The sequence below is a fragment of the Berghia stephanieae genome, chromosome 4, assembly GCF_034508935.2.
Source record: "Berghia stephanieae isolate SIO BIC M18660-M18661 chromosome 4, UCSD_Bste_1.3, whole genome shotgun sequence".
Taxonomy (NCBI): domain Eukaryota; kingdom Metazoa; phylum Mollusca; class Gastropoda; order Nudibranchia; family Aeolidiidae; genus Berghia; species Berghia stephanieae.
The window spans coordinates 5,345,871-5,363,150 of NC_088363.1; the positions used below are offsets into that span (position 1 = coordinate 5,345,871).

Sequence of the window (17,280 nt, forward strand, 5' to 3'; positions counted from 1 at the left end):
CACCAAATTTGAAATTTAGTAATCTTAATCTTATTGAAATCACGTGATTTCCCACGATTAAATAAAAATGTGAAATTGAATGTAAGCTTCAATTTAATATACGAAAACAGATAAAATGGACGTTTCAGGTTTCCCCTTTATCACCAAAACAGGATGAATGAAACTCTACAGACGAACGAGATAATGTGGTAGTGGTGGCGTTGTTAAGATGAATTAACAAAAACAAGAAACCCTAGCAATGATTACAGTCTATATTCCCCTAACTAAGAGTGTACAGGGTTATTAAGTCATATAACATCAAGTCATTTTCTGTTTTATTTTAAACATATATTTATTTATTTATCTATTTATTTATTTAATTATTCTTTCTTTTTTATTTTTTTAATCCTTATTTATTTGTTATCGTATTGGTTTTTTTTTTGTTTTAATTTTTTTTTTTTGTTTTGTTTGTTTTTTTTACTTTTTAATTTACGTTTTTTTTTTTATTAAGGTCAATATCCCTATACCTGTTTATTGTCGTATTTAAAAGAAGGAGATAAATCTAAAGTGGCAAAGTAACGACAAACATTGGGTGTCTCCCATGCCTGAGGTTAAAAAAAAAACAACAAAAAACCCCCCAAAAAACAAGATACTCGTGATAATCTCACTGCAGAGTTTATTGAATGATTCAATTCGTCCCTGCAGGCCGAGGTAATTGATTGTCCTGCATCAGGAAAAATGAATGTTTTGTTTGTTTTTTGTTTTTAATTTTAAGGGTTTTACGGCGCTTGCAACACATTTAGGTTATATCAGCGCCAGTAAAAAGGAAGAAAATGGGATAGTAAAAAGTTCTAGAATTACAAATAAAGCACCCAAGAAAAAGTAAGATATAGGGGAATTGGGAACAAATAGGGATCAGATGTAGATTCCAAGAGCACACTATCAAAGTACTTAGTTTGAGACCACTTGTAAGTCTCATCCGGACACAAGAACAAAATCCAACAAAGAGGAATACACTCAAATGCTTACATTATACATTCAAAATAAAAATAATAATACATAGCAGAGAGATGATTTACAAGGAAAAAAATATCATCTCCCAAAACAATAACTATGCATTTGACTGTTTCCCTCCCCGCCAGGACTCCGACGAGGGCCAGGAAAAAACCAAGCAATCTCATTCCAAGACAAAGACAGAAAGAATGTTGGATAACAGATATAAGGCGATAGAAGACACAGTATGTACCTCCCTGCCCGCTATGGGAGGTCAGGATCCCCACCCAGGAAAAATGAATGTGAACTTACTTTTGCACATGACTAAATATATACATAATCAAAATTATATGATGCATGCTTAATATGCTTTACAGTACAATACAATACCGTACTTTACAATATAGAAATAATATAGTAAACAGTTGGGAAAGGAAAATGTTGAGAATTTACAATGACAACGATTGGGAGAAACAAAACAATTATTTAAACTTAAACCCTTTTCAACAGTGGCCTATCAAATCATTAAAATGTTTCTGTGAAATAAAATTGGTTTTAACATAGAATAAAAGTTTCAATTGTCTTCCCTTCTCTTGTAATATATATATATATATATATAATATATATATATATATATATATATATATATATATATATATATATATATATATATATATATATATATATATATTATTATTATTATTATTATATATATATATATAATATATATATATATATATATATATATATATATATATATATATATATATATATATATATATATATATATATATATTATTATTATTATTATATATATATATATATATATATATATATATATATATATATATATATATATATATATATATATTCCTGACTTGTGGTCCTACAACAGTAAATGTTCTTCCGCCATAGAATTTATAATTGTAGTTGTTCATTGTAATCAGTTTGCTATTATTCAAAAAAGATCTTCAAGATTCTATTTGGAACATATTATGTGTGTCAGTGAATGACATAATCAGTCAGGAGGTGGACATTTTGGATTCGCATTTGTTTGGTGCATTTTCTGAAAGAATATGCTCCCAATAGCATTTTAATTTTTATTTGAAGTAAATCGGGTTATTTTTCATGTCAGATGTTAGGGAAAGGTATCCAGAATCTTTTCTCAAATTTCATACTTTTTCAACTTAACAAGCTGTAAAGAATATTTAGAAATGAAATTAAGCTTTGATATTTCCCGACGATGTACAAAAAGGGTTGATTTAATCATTTATGACAAGAACTCATTTTGTATAAAATTGGCCTTCTAACTAAACTTGGCAATATCTCAGTTCAAACCTTTTCACCATCCGAGTGATTATGTCATTCACTGTAACAAATTTCTAAAAAAAAATCAAACTTAAGCTATTCCAAAACAACTAATGTTTTTATTTCAATATGCCCAGAAGACATTCACTTCAGGTGTATCATGGGATATATAAGGGCTAATGAAGCAACTCCTTTAAGTGTCATTGATCAGTTCTGATGGTGCCAAAAACTGAAAAGGGAGGAAAATTTTGAATGATTGCCTTTAAGCCCCACTATTTTTACAGCATACACCCCTTCCCCCCCCCCCCCCCCCCCCCCCCTTCCACACACACACACACATTTTTAGAGCAATTGAGATGATAAACTATCATTGAAGCTCTTGCTAACTTCTTGAGAGTGGGAAGTTGCACCTATTTGTTCCACCACAAATCAAATCTCTCACTACCAGTACATTTGATTGAGGGAAATCTAACATTTTAAAAAAGAGGAAATTCTTCTTCTGACTCAAAAATCGCGGATTTCCGCGGATCCGAGGAAAACCATCGGCATTGATTGATAATTCTATTTTTCAGGGTTCTACTGTGCATGTGACACATTAGGGTCCTTGTTTTATACCTGAGTACATTGAGAGAATGTGAGTAAAGAGCCTTCTCCAAGGACTCAATGATGTGCCGCTCAGAACGGGATAGTCATGGGTTCGAGTCCTGCACTAGGCAGAGCATAACTCAGTCCTTGTAAAAGACTCTTTACTCTAATTCTCTCATCATACTAAGGTGTAAAATGAGTACCTGGCCGTTAAAAGTTCTGTCGAAAAGTTATAATATCGCCTAAAAGGTATCATAACTATCTAGAACTTAATGTAAAGAAAACTAAAGAAATTATATTTGATTTTAGGAAAGATGGTAACATACATGAAAATATAATTATGAAAACCGAAAAGGTAGAGAGGGTGGAGGAGTATAAATATATCGGTTTACTTGTCAATGAAAAATTAGACTGAACAAATCATTAATACAAAGTGCTTAATAAGATGAAGACAAGATTATTCATGATGAGGATATTGTACTCCATAAATGGTGACAAAGCAATTTTATCTTTATTTGATAAAGTTTGCATTGTAAGTCTTTTTTGTTTCTGTGTAGCTGCTTGGGGTGGAAATTGTAAAAAATCTGAAGTAATAAAAATAAATAGAATAATAAAACATGCTAATCGAATGTTAGGAAATGATGGATGGAACAATTTTGAAGATTTTCACAAAGATATTGCTAATGTTAAGATTAACAAAACTCAAAGAGACGAGTCCCACCCTCTGTACAGCGAAATCAAAATAAGGCACAGGAGTAACAGACTAATACACATGAAAACCAAAAGACAAAGATATTTTAATTCATTTTTACCATCAGCATTACGAAACTTTAGGATGATTTTTACTACATGACATTTGAAAGATACTATATTCGCTCTAAAATCTATTTATTTATGCATGTTTACAAAGTGCTATATCTAAATTATTTATTATTTATTTATACTTTCAAATACCATGCTTTATTTTTACTTTTTATCAACCTGTATTGGCTATGTGCAATCCTTCCCAATTTATTTCCAAAATTCTATTTACATTACAAAACCATTACAAAAGTATGTTTTTATATTTAGCTTCGTATTTTCATTAATTAGTTCTCTCTAAAATCTATTTATTAATGCATGTTTACATGATGCTATATCTACATTATTTGTTGTTTGTTTGTTTGTACATTCAAATGCCATGCTTTATTTTTACTTTTTTTATCAGCCTGTGATGGCTATGTGCAATCCTTCACAATCTATTTTCGAAATTCTATTTGCAATACAAAACCATTATAAAAGTTTGTTTTTATAATTAGCTTCGTATTTTCATCAATTAGTTCTCTTCAAAATCTATTTATTTATTCATGTTTACATGGTGCTATATCTACATTATTTATATATTTATACGTTCAAATTTATTTTTCATCAACTGGGTTGGCTATGTTCAATCCTTCACAATCTATTTTCAAAATTCTAGTTACATTACAAATCCATTATTACAACTCTACTCTACCTCATGTCCAATTTTTATAGCATTGCTTGTAACTGCTGTATATTTTATGGATATTTTATTTTATTTTATTATATTCGATGTTTAGTTTGCTTTTAATTAGCTACGTATTTTGATCAATTAGTTCATGACAGTGTATAAATCGGTGCTAATATAACGATGAATGATGTGCAACATTATGATAATTTCCATTCGGGATAATAAAGTATATCTTATCTTATCATGTCTCATCATATATCAAGTGTTGTTGTAGGCTAGAGACCCTTAGTAAAGCAATTTGAGCACGTTAGTGGATACAGTGCTATATAAAAGTAAATTTGACTTATAATAAGTTGTTGATTACATTTATCTTCCAGTTCAGGGGTCATGGAGACCTGGGAAGAAATATAACTTTTTCCCCATTCCAAGGGAGAAATCACCAACATTTTTCATTCCCCTCTGCGTCTCGGCTCTGGACAGCAGGTCATTTACCTGAAATGATTTTTTAAAAACAAAAGAAACATGTTTAAGTAAAAACAAATTGAGATTTAAATTTAGCTTTTTTACAGTGCAATATCTACTAAACGTAGTAGACTAAATTTACTTATTTTCTTTGCAAAATTTTAAAATATTTTTTTCTAAAAAACGCGGCGCGGGGTCAGGTTTGAGAGCTTTTGTCAAGATGAGGGACATTTAAATCGGTCGATATTTGTAGGGTTTTTTTTTTTTAATTGCGTAAATAATATTAATAACAATTATAACAATAATAATAATAATAATAATAATAATAAATAATAATAATAATAATAATAATAATAATAATAATAATATAATCATAATAATAATAATAATAATAACAAATCACATATATAGCTCCAAATTCCATGAATTCATGCTCTAAGGTGCTTACCAACAAAACACGAACTCACAAAGGGAAAATAAAAATAAAAATAAAAGCTACAACACTGAAAGTTTAGTTTGAAGAACAATAAACTAAATTTAGTAAAGGCTATTTTAAACAGTTCAGTCTTTAAATTGGACTGGAAAGAATTAAAAGTTGGAGAGTTTCTGGTTGTGGGGGACATGGAATTTCAGATTTTTGGAGCTGCATTAGAAAAAGATCTGTTGGAAAATTTTAATCTTGATGTAGACATTCTAGTTTCGAGTTGAATGGAGATGGATGTTATGTTTTAAGGGTTTTACGGCGCTTGCAACACATTTAGGTTATATCAGCACCAGTAAAAAGGAAGAAAATGGGATTGTAAAAAGTTTTAGAATTACACTTAAAGCATCCAAGCATAAGGCAGACAAAGGGGAACTGGTTCAAATAGGGAACAGATGTAGATTCCAAGAGCTCACTATCAGTGTACTTAGTTTGAGATCACCTAAAAGTCTCATCCAGACACAAGCACAGGTCCCCACTAAGAGGAATACACTCAAATGTTTACAAAGCATATATAATACATAAACAAAACATAATACAATGCATAACAGAGAGATGATTTACAAGGAAAAAAATTTCATCTCCTAAAACTAACTACACATTTGACTTTCCCTCCCAGCCAGGGTATCCGGCCAGGGCCAGGACAAAACCAAGTAATCTTATTCCAAGACAAAGACAGAAACCATGTTGAAAAACAGGCATAGGGGGATAGAAGACAGAGTATGTACCTCCCTGCCTACTATGGGAGGTCAGGATCCCCACCCAGAATGGAGATGGAGGATCGAAGATTTCTTACTTGACGGTATATTGACGTTTAAGAGAGTTTTGATATAGTCAGGAGCTTGTCCATGTAAGCATTTGTACAATACGAAAATATTTTGCTCAAAGCTGCTCTTCATCAAAGGGTTTTACCGTAGCCATCGTTATGTTATAGCCTGATACTGAAATCCAAAAGGACTGGCTGTTTGACGTCATTATTTGTTTTTTGCACTGCCTAGTGAGTTGTCGCTAGTAGAGCTCATAGAAACAAGTTATTTCATTGGTTGAACTATTGAATACAACTCACGATTTGTTTTCTTTTGTGGCAAAAGACTGGCATTTTTACTTCATTTTTTTTGGTCAGTATCAGGCTATAACTTTACCAAGGCCACGGTTTTACCCTCAGGTTATAAAAAAGGATAAATATCTATAAACAAAAATGAATATAACAGAGCTTTGAAAAAGAACAAAATACCAAACACGGAAAGTCTCTGTCGTCAATCTGGAATTTATTATATAATGTATTTATGTCTTTATTATTCATTTTTGTTGTTGTTGTTGTTGTTGTTGGCTGAAGAAGGGTTTTGAGCCCAAAACATTCAGTGTTTGGGTATTTTGTTCTATTTTGAAGCTGTTATTTTCATTTTTGTCTAGTACTTTTTACAGTCAACAGCTTCTAGCAGCTTAGCATCACTTTGACTAGTGATAATAATTCATCTAGCTTCCCTTTAACAGTTGCCTGTAACTGACGAAAAAATATCATCTTTTAAAAAAAAATAATAAAAAACTGAAAAAGAAAGAAACAAAAAAAAAAAACAAACCCCAAAACAATTCAAGTCTCCAGCCAAAAAAACATACTTGATAGCCAGAAGATTTTGAAAGAGCCGGTTTTCCGGCTTTAACCATAAAAAGGCCTCCCTGTACTGCTACTACCCTGTTGCTGTGGTCCCAACACCCTTTCCTATTAGGTTCCAAATATATTTAAATTCTATTAAACCTCTGCCTTGCTGCCCGGCAGCAAAATCTAATAGAAGTTTAACCGAGGACGCGTCTCAAGCAACGATTTATCAAAGGGCAATAACTCGTAAAATAAACAACGCGATTTTTAAATATATTTTTTTTAGATTACCTCCCTTATACATAAATATTCAAGACCAATAAAAACTTTGCCCAGCTGACGAGTTTGACGTATGTGTGTGTGTGTTGAGCTGTGGGTGCAATGAATGCTTTACTTCTCATAATATATTACTGTCATTCAATTTTTAAAAAAAGAAATTTTTCATCCTAGAAAAGTTAGAAAGGTGAAGGAAAGGCTTCTCAAAGGTGAAGCTAAAGCCAATGTAAATATCTATATTTAGACCAATACGAACAGTAGTTCTGTTTGTATAGCATTAGCTTCACATGCAAAGAGACTAAGATTAATCCCCGGTGAAGTCGAAATCTTTTTTGACCCTCCCCCCTCCATTCACCCAGCACTGGTTGGGTAGCTGGGTCTGTTAGATCTGGCAGAACATACTTTGCAATAGACTATTTATTGCTATTGTCCGTTTTACACTATAAAAAAAAAAGGGATAAACTCAGTCTCCATAGCCCTGATGGGTCTGAACGAATACAGAACTCTCTTTGGTTTATTCCAACGTTTGCTAATGTTTACGTTGTTTACGTCATGGCACAAGACTGGTTCGAATACGTAAGCAAGCAAGTGACCTTTGCTAAAAATGATACCACAAAAAAAAATAAACAAAGGTATATATGGATAATAATAATATAATATGGAGTATGATGAAGATGGTGAATGGTGTTATAGGGGAATGGTGATAGTGAAGGATTGTAATGAAAATATTAGGAAGGTTGTTGTGATGATGATGATGATGATGATGATGATGATGATGATGATGATGATGATGATGAAGATGATATGATGATGATGATGATGATGATGATGACGATGATGACGATGACGATGATGATGTTGTTGTTGATGCCGGGGTTTTTTTGGGTTTTTTTTGTTTTTTTTTTACGATGACTACTATGTTACTAGTGTGCATCTTGTGTGAGTGTGTCTATGTCAATATAGTATTGTTATAAATGTGTAACCAAATGACAAATTGCCACTTTTTTTGGGGACAATAAGATATATTATTATTACTATTATTATTATTATTATTATTATTATTATTATTATTATATTATTATTATATTATTATTATTATATATTGTTTGTTTTTGTTTTTAAGGGTTTTATGGCACTTAATCGACACATTTAGGTTTTTTCAATGCACGTAAAAAGGAATAAAATGGGACAGTGACAAAATTCAAGAAATACGAGTGAAGTACCTACACAAGAAAAAGTAAGACAAAGGGGAATTAATTCAAATAGGGAACAAATGTAGATTCCAAGTGCACACCATCAGTGAACTTAGTTTTTTAGTCAGCAAAAAGTCTCATCCAGACACCAGCGCAGGATCCCACTAAGAGGAATACACTCAAATGATTGCGGTTATGTGGTCTTGTAGTACGACACTCGCTTTCAGATCAGAAGGTCCTGGGTGAGGGCCTTGGAGAAGGCTCTTTACTAACATTCTCTCACCTTCTTAGGTGTAAAATGAGTACCTGGCCATTGTCTGTCCAAAAAATTGTAATATCGCCTAACAGGCGCCATGTCCTGTCCTACATGTTAAATGTAAAGCGCTTTGAGCACGTTTAGTGGATATTGCGTTATATAAAAGCTCAATTATTATTATAAATTATGCTTATAAATCATTATGCAAAACAATAAATATAACAGTAAACAGAGACGCCAAATTTAAATTTGGCTAACAGGAATTTCAGACACCACTCGTAGGAATTTCAATGCCGAAAGAGGAATTTCCACACACAAGACCACATAGCTTAAAATATAAGGCATTTAAAAGGATATGTCCAATATTCAGCTAGAAATAAGGCAAGATAAGATACCTTTAATCCAAGCTCGTAGAGTTCACACTTGTAAGCAAATTCAGAGAAGATGTAGATGACTGCCTGTGTGAACCAACTTCCCCACTTCTGATTGCGGTATGATCTGGTACCTACATCAAAAGGGAAATCAATAGAGAGAGAGTATGTTAGATTGATAGAGAGAGAAAGAGATAGAGAGAAAGAGAGAGAGAGAGAGAGAGAGAGAGAGAGAGAGAGAGAGAGAGAGAGAGAGAGAGAGAGAGAGAGAGAGAGAGAGAGAGAGAGAGAGAGAGAGAGAGAGAGAGAGAGAGAGAGAGAGAGAGAGAGAGAGAGAGAGAGAGAGGGGGGGAGAGAGAGAGAGAGAGAGAGAGAGAGAGAGAGAGAGAGAGAGAGAGAGAGAGAGAGAGAGAGAGAGAGAGAAATGATTGTCTTGATATTATCATTTTTATAAAAACATAAATAAAATAAGTAAGTAAAAAGAAAACCACAAAAAGTGTTGGTCATCTTAGTGCGTCAAGAGCTGCTGTTACACACCCCAGTTGGTGGCTATTGTTACACACCCAGTTGGTGGCTATACATTAATTACATCTCAGGCATCTTGGACATGCTGACATAAAACTGTCTTGGGAAAGTGGGTGACCAAATAGATTGGGAGGTACCAACCATCTGGTGATGACCGAAACACAAAGACGTCTTCGTAATGAGGAAGTGACAGGTCATCATCTGTACTTGCTGCCAATCCGTCATGCCTGTCCAGTACGATATCGTCTTCATCTTGCACTGATGCAATGCTTGTATGGCCCCGGTCATCGTTATCTGATACAAAACATGATGGTATATCCATAACATTTTTTTGTGTTATCTGATGGTATATCCATAACATTTTTTGTGTTATCTGATGGTATATTCATAACATTTAAATATCTGATGGTATGTCCATAACACTTAAATATCTTATCTGATGGTATATCCATAACATTTAAATATTATATCTGATGGTATATCCATAACATTTAAAATATCATATCTGATGGTATATCCATAACATTTAAATATCACATCTGATGGTATATCCATAACATTTAAATATCATATCTGATGGTAGATCCATAACATTTTAATATCTTATCTGATGGTATATCCATAACATTTAAATATCTTATCTGATGGTATATCCATAACATTTAAATATCATATCTGATGGTATATCCATAACATTTAAATATCTTATACGATGGTATATATCAATATCATTTTAATGTCTTATCTGATGGTATATCCATAACATTTAAATATCTTATCCGATGGTATATATATCAATACCATTTTAATGTCTTATCTGATGGTATATCCATAACCTTTTTTTTTGTCTTATCTGATGGTATATCCATAACATTCAATACCTTATCTGATAAAAAATGTGATGGTATATGCATAACATTTAATACCTTATCAGGTACAAAATATGATGGCATGTATATTATATATATATATATATATATATATATATATATATATATATATATATATATATATATATATATATATATTATTTAAATATTTACCACAATGTTTGGGGCAGTCTACATCGATGTTTCAGGCTTAATTTGCCATCTTCAGGACTGAGTTGTTTTGTTGACTGTTGTTGTTTCTTGAAGTGGTTCCGGTTTGAAGTTAATTAAGAGGAATTTGCGCCGATGGAGACACTTTCCGTAGATCTCATTTTTCATGTTGAGTGTGGCTTCATGAGGTTGTTTGATTATGGTATATTTTTCTTCCAGGCATAAGCTACATTGTTTTGATGTTGGTGTGTATCCTGTTGCTTTAGATAAAATTTTCCATGAAATGTTGTGGTCTATTTTGTTGTCTTTTAATTTCCAAATATGTTCGCTGAGTTTTGTGGATGTTTTTTTGTTAGTGTTTCTAAATGTTGAGGTGTGGAGGTTGTATCTTGTTTTGAAATTATTTTCTGTTAGTCCTACATATTTTTCTTGCTTGGAAAAACACATCATCAAACACACCAAGCACAGCACACTATACTACGACAACACACCGTGGACAAAGCGACACAATGATTTCGACGTAACAATGGGTTCGTTCGACGGTGCTGAAACATGCGAACTGGTCGGACTCTACATCCTGTCACAACTACAACATACACACACATACATCGGCCTCTATAGAGATGACGGACTCGCTATAACCAACAGACGACCAAGAGCGAACGAAAACATCAAAAAACAAATCTGTAAAATATTCCAAAACAACAATTTAAAAATCACGATAGAAGCAAACAAAAAAACAGTTGACTTCCTCGACATCACATTCGACATAAAATCCAATTCATTCCAACCGTTCAGAAAACCAAACAACACCATTAGCTACATTAATAAAAACAGCAACCACCCCGTCCCGTCATTGAAAACATACCAAAAAACATTGCACTGAGGGTGAGCAAACTTTCGGAAAACAGAGAGATATTCAACGTCGCAGCCACCCCATACAAAGAAGCACTCGCAAAAAGTGGATACAACACACCATTTGTATACACAGACGCCTCCCTCTCATGTAAACCCCAACACACAAGTGAAGAACATAAAACAAGAAAACGACACATAACTTGGTTCAACCCACCTTTCGACATAAACGTCAGCACAAACATAGGACAGCAGTTCCTGAAACTAATTGATACACACTTTCCAAAAAACCACAAGCTACATAAAATTATCAACAGGAATACCATAAAAATAAGTTACTCGTGTATGCGCAACATAGAACAAATAATTTCAAGCCACAACAAAAAAATATTAATAAACCACCGACAAGAGCAAAACCCACCCACTAGAAAATGCAACTGCAGAAATAAAGAACATTGCCCGCTAAACAAACAATGCTTAGAATCAAGTTTAATTTACCAAGCCACAGTCACAGAAACTAAAACAAACAAGCAAGAAAAATATGTAGGACTAACAGAAAATAATTTCAAAACAAGATACAACCTCCACACCTCAACATTTAGAAACACTAACAAAAAAACATCCACAAAACTCAGCGAACATATTTGGAAATTAAAAGACAACAAAATAGACCACAACATTTCATGGAAAATTTTATCTAAAGCAACAGGATACACACCAACATCAAAACAATGTAGCTTATGCCTGGAAGAAAAATATACCATAATCAAACAACCTCATGAAGCCACACTCAACATGAAAAATGAGATCTACGGAAAGTGTCTCCATCGGCGCAAATTCCTCTTAATTAACTTCAAACCGGAACCACTTCAAGAAACAACAACAGTCAACAAAACAACTCAGTCCTGAAGATGGCAAATTAAGCCTGAAACATCGATGTAGACTGCCCCAAACATTGTGGTAAATATTTTAAATAATAATTCGCTCCATTACTACATGTCGAGCACTTTTCGTACCATATTTGTATCAAACACGATTCAATATATATATATATATATATATATATATATATATATATATATATATATATATATATATATATATATATATATATATATATATATATATATATATATATATATATATATATATTCGTAACAATTCATATCTTATCTGATACAAAAAATAAGCGTGCATCCATAACATTTCAGGTCTATCCGAGACGAATGATGATGGTTTATCCATAACAATTTAATGTCTTATCTGATACAAAACATGATGGTATACTATACACAGTGGTGGATTATCTTTATTCCTTCAGGGAATCCGTAGACGGCAGTGTCTCACGATGCCACACAAAAGGGTCTAAAAGGGTGGTGGATTATCTTTATTCCTTCAGGGAATCCGTAGACGGCAGTGTCTCACGATGCCACACAAAAGGGTCTAAAAGGGTGGTGGATTATCTTTATTCCTTCAGGGAATCCGTAGATGGCAGTGTCTTACGATGCCACACAAAAGGGTCTAAAAGGGTGGTGGATTATCTTTATTCCTTCAGGGAATCCATAGATGGCAGTGTCTCACGATGCCACACAAAAGGGTCTAGAAGGGTGGTGGATTATCTTTATTCCTTCAGGGAATCCGTAGACAGCAGTATCTCACGATGCCACACAAACGGGTCTAAAAGGGTGGTGGATTATCTTTATTCCTTCAGGGAATCCGTAGACGGCAGTATCTCACGATGCCACACAAACGGGTCTAAAAGGGTGGTGGATTATCTTTATTCCTTCAGGGAATCCGTAGACGGCAGTATCTCACGATGCCACACAAAAGGGTCTAAAAGGGTGGTGGATTATCTTTATTCCTTCAGGAATCCGTAGACGGCAGTATCTCACGATGCCACACAAAAGGGTCTAAAAGGGTGGTGGATTATCTTTATTCCTTCAGGGAATCCGTAGACAGCAGTATCTCACGATGCCACACAAAAGGGTCTAAATCCTTTTAAAAAAATACTAAATTGAGGACGCCTGACTCTAACTGTGTAAGGACAAGATAGGTGATTATAAGAAAAATGAAAAAAAAAAAACCCAGTGTGGTTTCTGCAATACCATTTGTCTTGTGTGTTTAGATCACATAAAAAAAAAAAAAGAAGAAAAAATTAGCTTTTATATAGCGCAATATCCACTAAACATGCTAAAAGCGCTTTACAAGGGGTCCCTGGCCAACAGCAACATTTAACATGTAGGACGGAAAATGACGCCCGTTAGGTGATATTACAATTTTATCGGACAGAGACAACGCCGTTAATGACCAGGTACTCGTTTTACAACTGAGTACAGTGAGAGATGTGAGTAAAGAGCCTTCTCCAAGGACTCAACTATCTGCCGAGCGAGGCTAATCACATGATTATTATATCCACCAAATAACAGGATTGTGGTAGGTCTACGTTGGTCACTAGGATACGGGTGGGGTTTTGTTTTCCTGTTTATTCTTTTTATTTTGAAATAGGGTTGGGGTCCAAAACGTTCCTCAACGCCCATGTTAAAGTTTTGCTGATGAGCACAGAATTACTGGCAAATCTTAAAATTATAAAACTATTTTTTTTACAGATTTATTTACAAGTAACTTGCAAATCATTTGTTAAATTAAAGGCGATTCCATCACCTGTTGATTCAAATGTTTATTTATAAATCTGCTAGGACGTGATGATTGGTCCTTAATTATTTAATTTATAAAAGGTAGCGTCTATGTGCTCTCATGCAATAGATTATAGATAGCGTGTAAGCATGCTCTCAACCGTGAAGGAATGTAGATACGGTGTCCACGTTTGCAAGGGCATTATGATTGGTCATTTAACATTGGGACTATTATCAGATTGCCAGACTTTATTACCAATTTTGATCATTGATGGCTCAAAATATTTGTCTCGATCTAGGTTAATTTCAAACAATACAACAGTATAATAATTAAAATAAAAGTTTGAAATAGCCTTTATTTCTCTTGCAATTATATTGCGGTTCTCCACTAGTGAGCTAAAAAAAATTTTTTTTTACTGCACATGGCACTTGCACGGGTACAGTCAGATGTCAGATACTCTTGACATAGTAATTAACCTGGAGATATTTGACCAGTCAAAACATGGATATTGTGACACACCTTCACATGTGCTCGGAAAAACATAGTTGTTTGTTTATAAACAGTAACATGAATGAAATCGACCTCTCTCTCTCTGATCATTGTTGTTGTTTTCATACCGCCAAATGAGTAACTAGTTATCACACGATTTTCTTGATCAAATTATAAACATTTAAGTTCACACATAGTTTTCTCTTTTGGTTCTATTGATCAAGCGGTAGAACAATGAGTATTTTACTTAGACACATACCATCCACAGTAAAACATGTGTAGTTTGCTATGTTAACCAACCACTGCCATTGTTTACATTATCACGACTGTCCGAGAGGCGTGGTTATCTAGATGTCTATACTCACCTCCTTGGCAGGCTTGAAAGAAAATTAGTTTTGGTTTTCCCTGCAAGTCTGTCACCTCGTTGAACTGGTCGATAAAATAGTTCATTTTTACCGGATTCTGACTCGTATCTAGTACCACACCTTGCCTTCCGTACGACATCACGAAAAGCACGAAGCAGTCGTGATCCGAGTGGTCAGAAACCATTTCTTCATCAACTGCTTTAACCATTCCCTGGCAAAGACAAGTATAAAAATATGAAATTAGCAGCAAAATAAATAAATAGATAAATACATAAATAAATAAATGAATAAACAAATGAATGAATGAATAAATAAATGAATTAATATATAAACAAATACATAAAACGAGTAAAAATAGTCGTCCTTACAATCCCGTGAAGCCAGAATGATCTTAGTTTCTATAGCAGTAGTAACTGCTTACTACCCTTTGGATAGGACACTAGTCTATTGTAAAGTTACATCCTGCCAGATCCAACAGCCTCGGTTACCCATTCACAGATGGATAGATAGGGGTGTAGGAAAGAAAATGAAACGGCAGTGAGGATTGATACTGGTCCCCTTTCTCTGTGTGCGAGTGATCCTTGGTTGGACAGGTGACAGTGATATCGCGGGCTGAGGATTAACTAGTTCCAAATTGAGAAAAATTGATTTTATTTTTTTTTTATATTTTTTTTTTTTTTGTTAATAACTGTATATATAAACTTCAGCCACTCTTTTGTCTATATAACATTTGAGACAATTTCCCTGAGTTGACTTTTTGGTCATATTTATTCCATCTATTTTGTTCTGGTGACTTTGCCATCAGCAATAAAACTCCCGGAATAGTAGTCCTTCAGAGCCATTCGACCCATGGAACCGAGTCTATCCCGGTTTATATAGCGTGAAACAACAAAAGCAATTGCTTGTCATCCTTTGGATAGGACGCTAGTCTATTGCAAAGTACATTCCGGCAAATCTAACACACTCAGCTACCCATTCACTGCTGGGTGGACAGGAGGGTCAGAAAAAAAAATCTCGACTGCTCCCAGGATCGATCTTCTCGGTCCCTTTGCGTGTGAAGCGAGTTCTCTATCTATCAACTGAGCTATCGGGACTTTTATCAGTTTCCAACTCACGTCTTTGGACAAATTCTCCTTCATGATAATGTTAAATCCAAGGCCATTGAAGAGCTGGAGGAGCCCCACTTTATCCCATTCGCTTCCTTCTCGTCTTCGAAGATGAGTTGTAGGAAAGTTATCATTGACAATGATCAATGCGTTTCCTCTCCGTTTGTGATACATTGGATAAACAAGGGGCTGAAATAATGGGTAAAAATATATATATAATTTCAAACGTGGAAGAATTGTTCAAGAGATTTTGTCTTCGTAAAATGGAGAAAGCTTTTATATAGGGCAATATCCACTAAACGTGCTCAAAGCGCTTTACAAGGGGTCCATGGCCAACAGTAACACTTAAAATGTAGTACGAGACATATTAAAATTTTTTTGCACAGAGACAACGCTGTTATTGGCCAGGTGTTACACCTGAGTATGGTAAGAGAATGTGAGTGAAGAACCTTTTCCAAGGACTCAACTGTGCGCCAAGCGAAGGCTTGAACCTAGGCCCTTCCGATCTGAAAGCGAGTGTCATACCACAAGACCACATAGCCAAACTGTGCATTGAGCATGCTTAGTGGATTTTGTACTATACAAATGATCAAGCTTAAGAAAGGGGAAATAACTCAAGAACTCTCATGGAGATTCTGATATCTCGATGGGTGGCGCATTTGCCTCATAAGCTGTTTGTTTGTTTTTACGGGTTTTACGGCACTTGCAACACAAGAGGTCATATCAGCGCCAGTAAAAAGGATGAAAATGGGATAGTAAAAATTCTAGAATTAATATTAAACTACACACAAAAAAAAAGGAAGACAAAGTTGGATTAGCTCAAATAGGGAACAGATCTAGATTTCAAGAGCACAATATCAGTGTACTTAGTTACTTAGTTTGAGATCCAGGCACAAGCACAGGTCCATGCTAAGAGGAACACACTCAAATGTTTACAATGTAAAACAAAAATAATACAATGCATAACAGAGAGATGATTTACAATGAAAAAAAATATCATCTCCCATAACTATAACTATACATTCGACTGTTTCCCTCCCAGCCAAGAACTCCGACCAGGGTCAGGACAAAATCAAGTAATCTCATTCCAAGACAGAAAGCAAATTGAAAAACAGATACAGGGGGATAGAAGACACAACAATTATGTCTCACAAGGCTATGTGGTTATGTGGTATGACATCGCGCTTTTTGGATCGGAAGGTCCTGGGTTCAAGCCTCGCTCGGCGCAGAGTTGAGTCTTTGGAAAAGGCTCTTTACTCACATTCTCTCACCATACTCAAGTGTAAAATGAGTA

At 34.1% G+C, this 17,280-nt stretch overlaps 1 protein-coding gene across 8 annotated transcripts in view; it reads right to left on the minus strand.

Annotated features, from left to right (window-relative positions):
* Positions 1-2,069: 2,069 nt before the first annotated feature.
* The window catches only part of LOC144969933 (caspase-3-like), a 25,090-nt gene continuing 9,879 nt past the window's right edge, over positions 2,070-17,280 (minus strand). For 5 of the 8 annotated variants that reach the window (XM_078909011.1, XM_078909008.1, XM_078909013.1 and 2 more), the window contains exons 5-9: positions 15,996-16,175; positions 14,881-15,091; positions 9,639-9,791; positions 8,997-9,106; positions 2,070-4,828 (exon numbers count right to left, since the gene is read on the minus strand). In XM_078909011.1, the coding sequence (XP_078765137.1) occupies positions 4,715-4,828; positions 8,997-9,106; positions 9,639-9,791; positions 14,881-15,091; positions 15,996-16,175 (768 nt within the window). In that variant the 3' untranslated portion in view covers positions 2,070-4,714. The remainder of the gene's footprint in view (positions 4,829-8,996; positions 9,107-9,638; positions 9,792-14,880; positions 15,092-15,995; positions 16,176-17,280) is intronic. The other 3 variants (XM_078909015.1, XM_078909014.1, XM_078909016.1) reach the window with 3 other exon arrangements.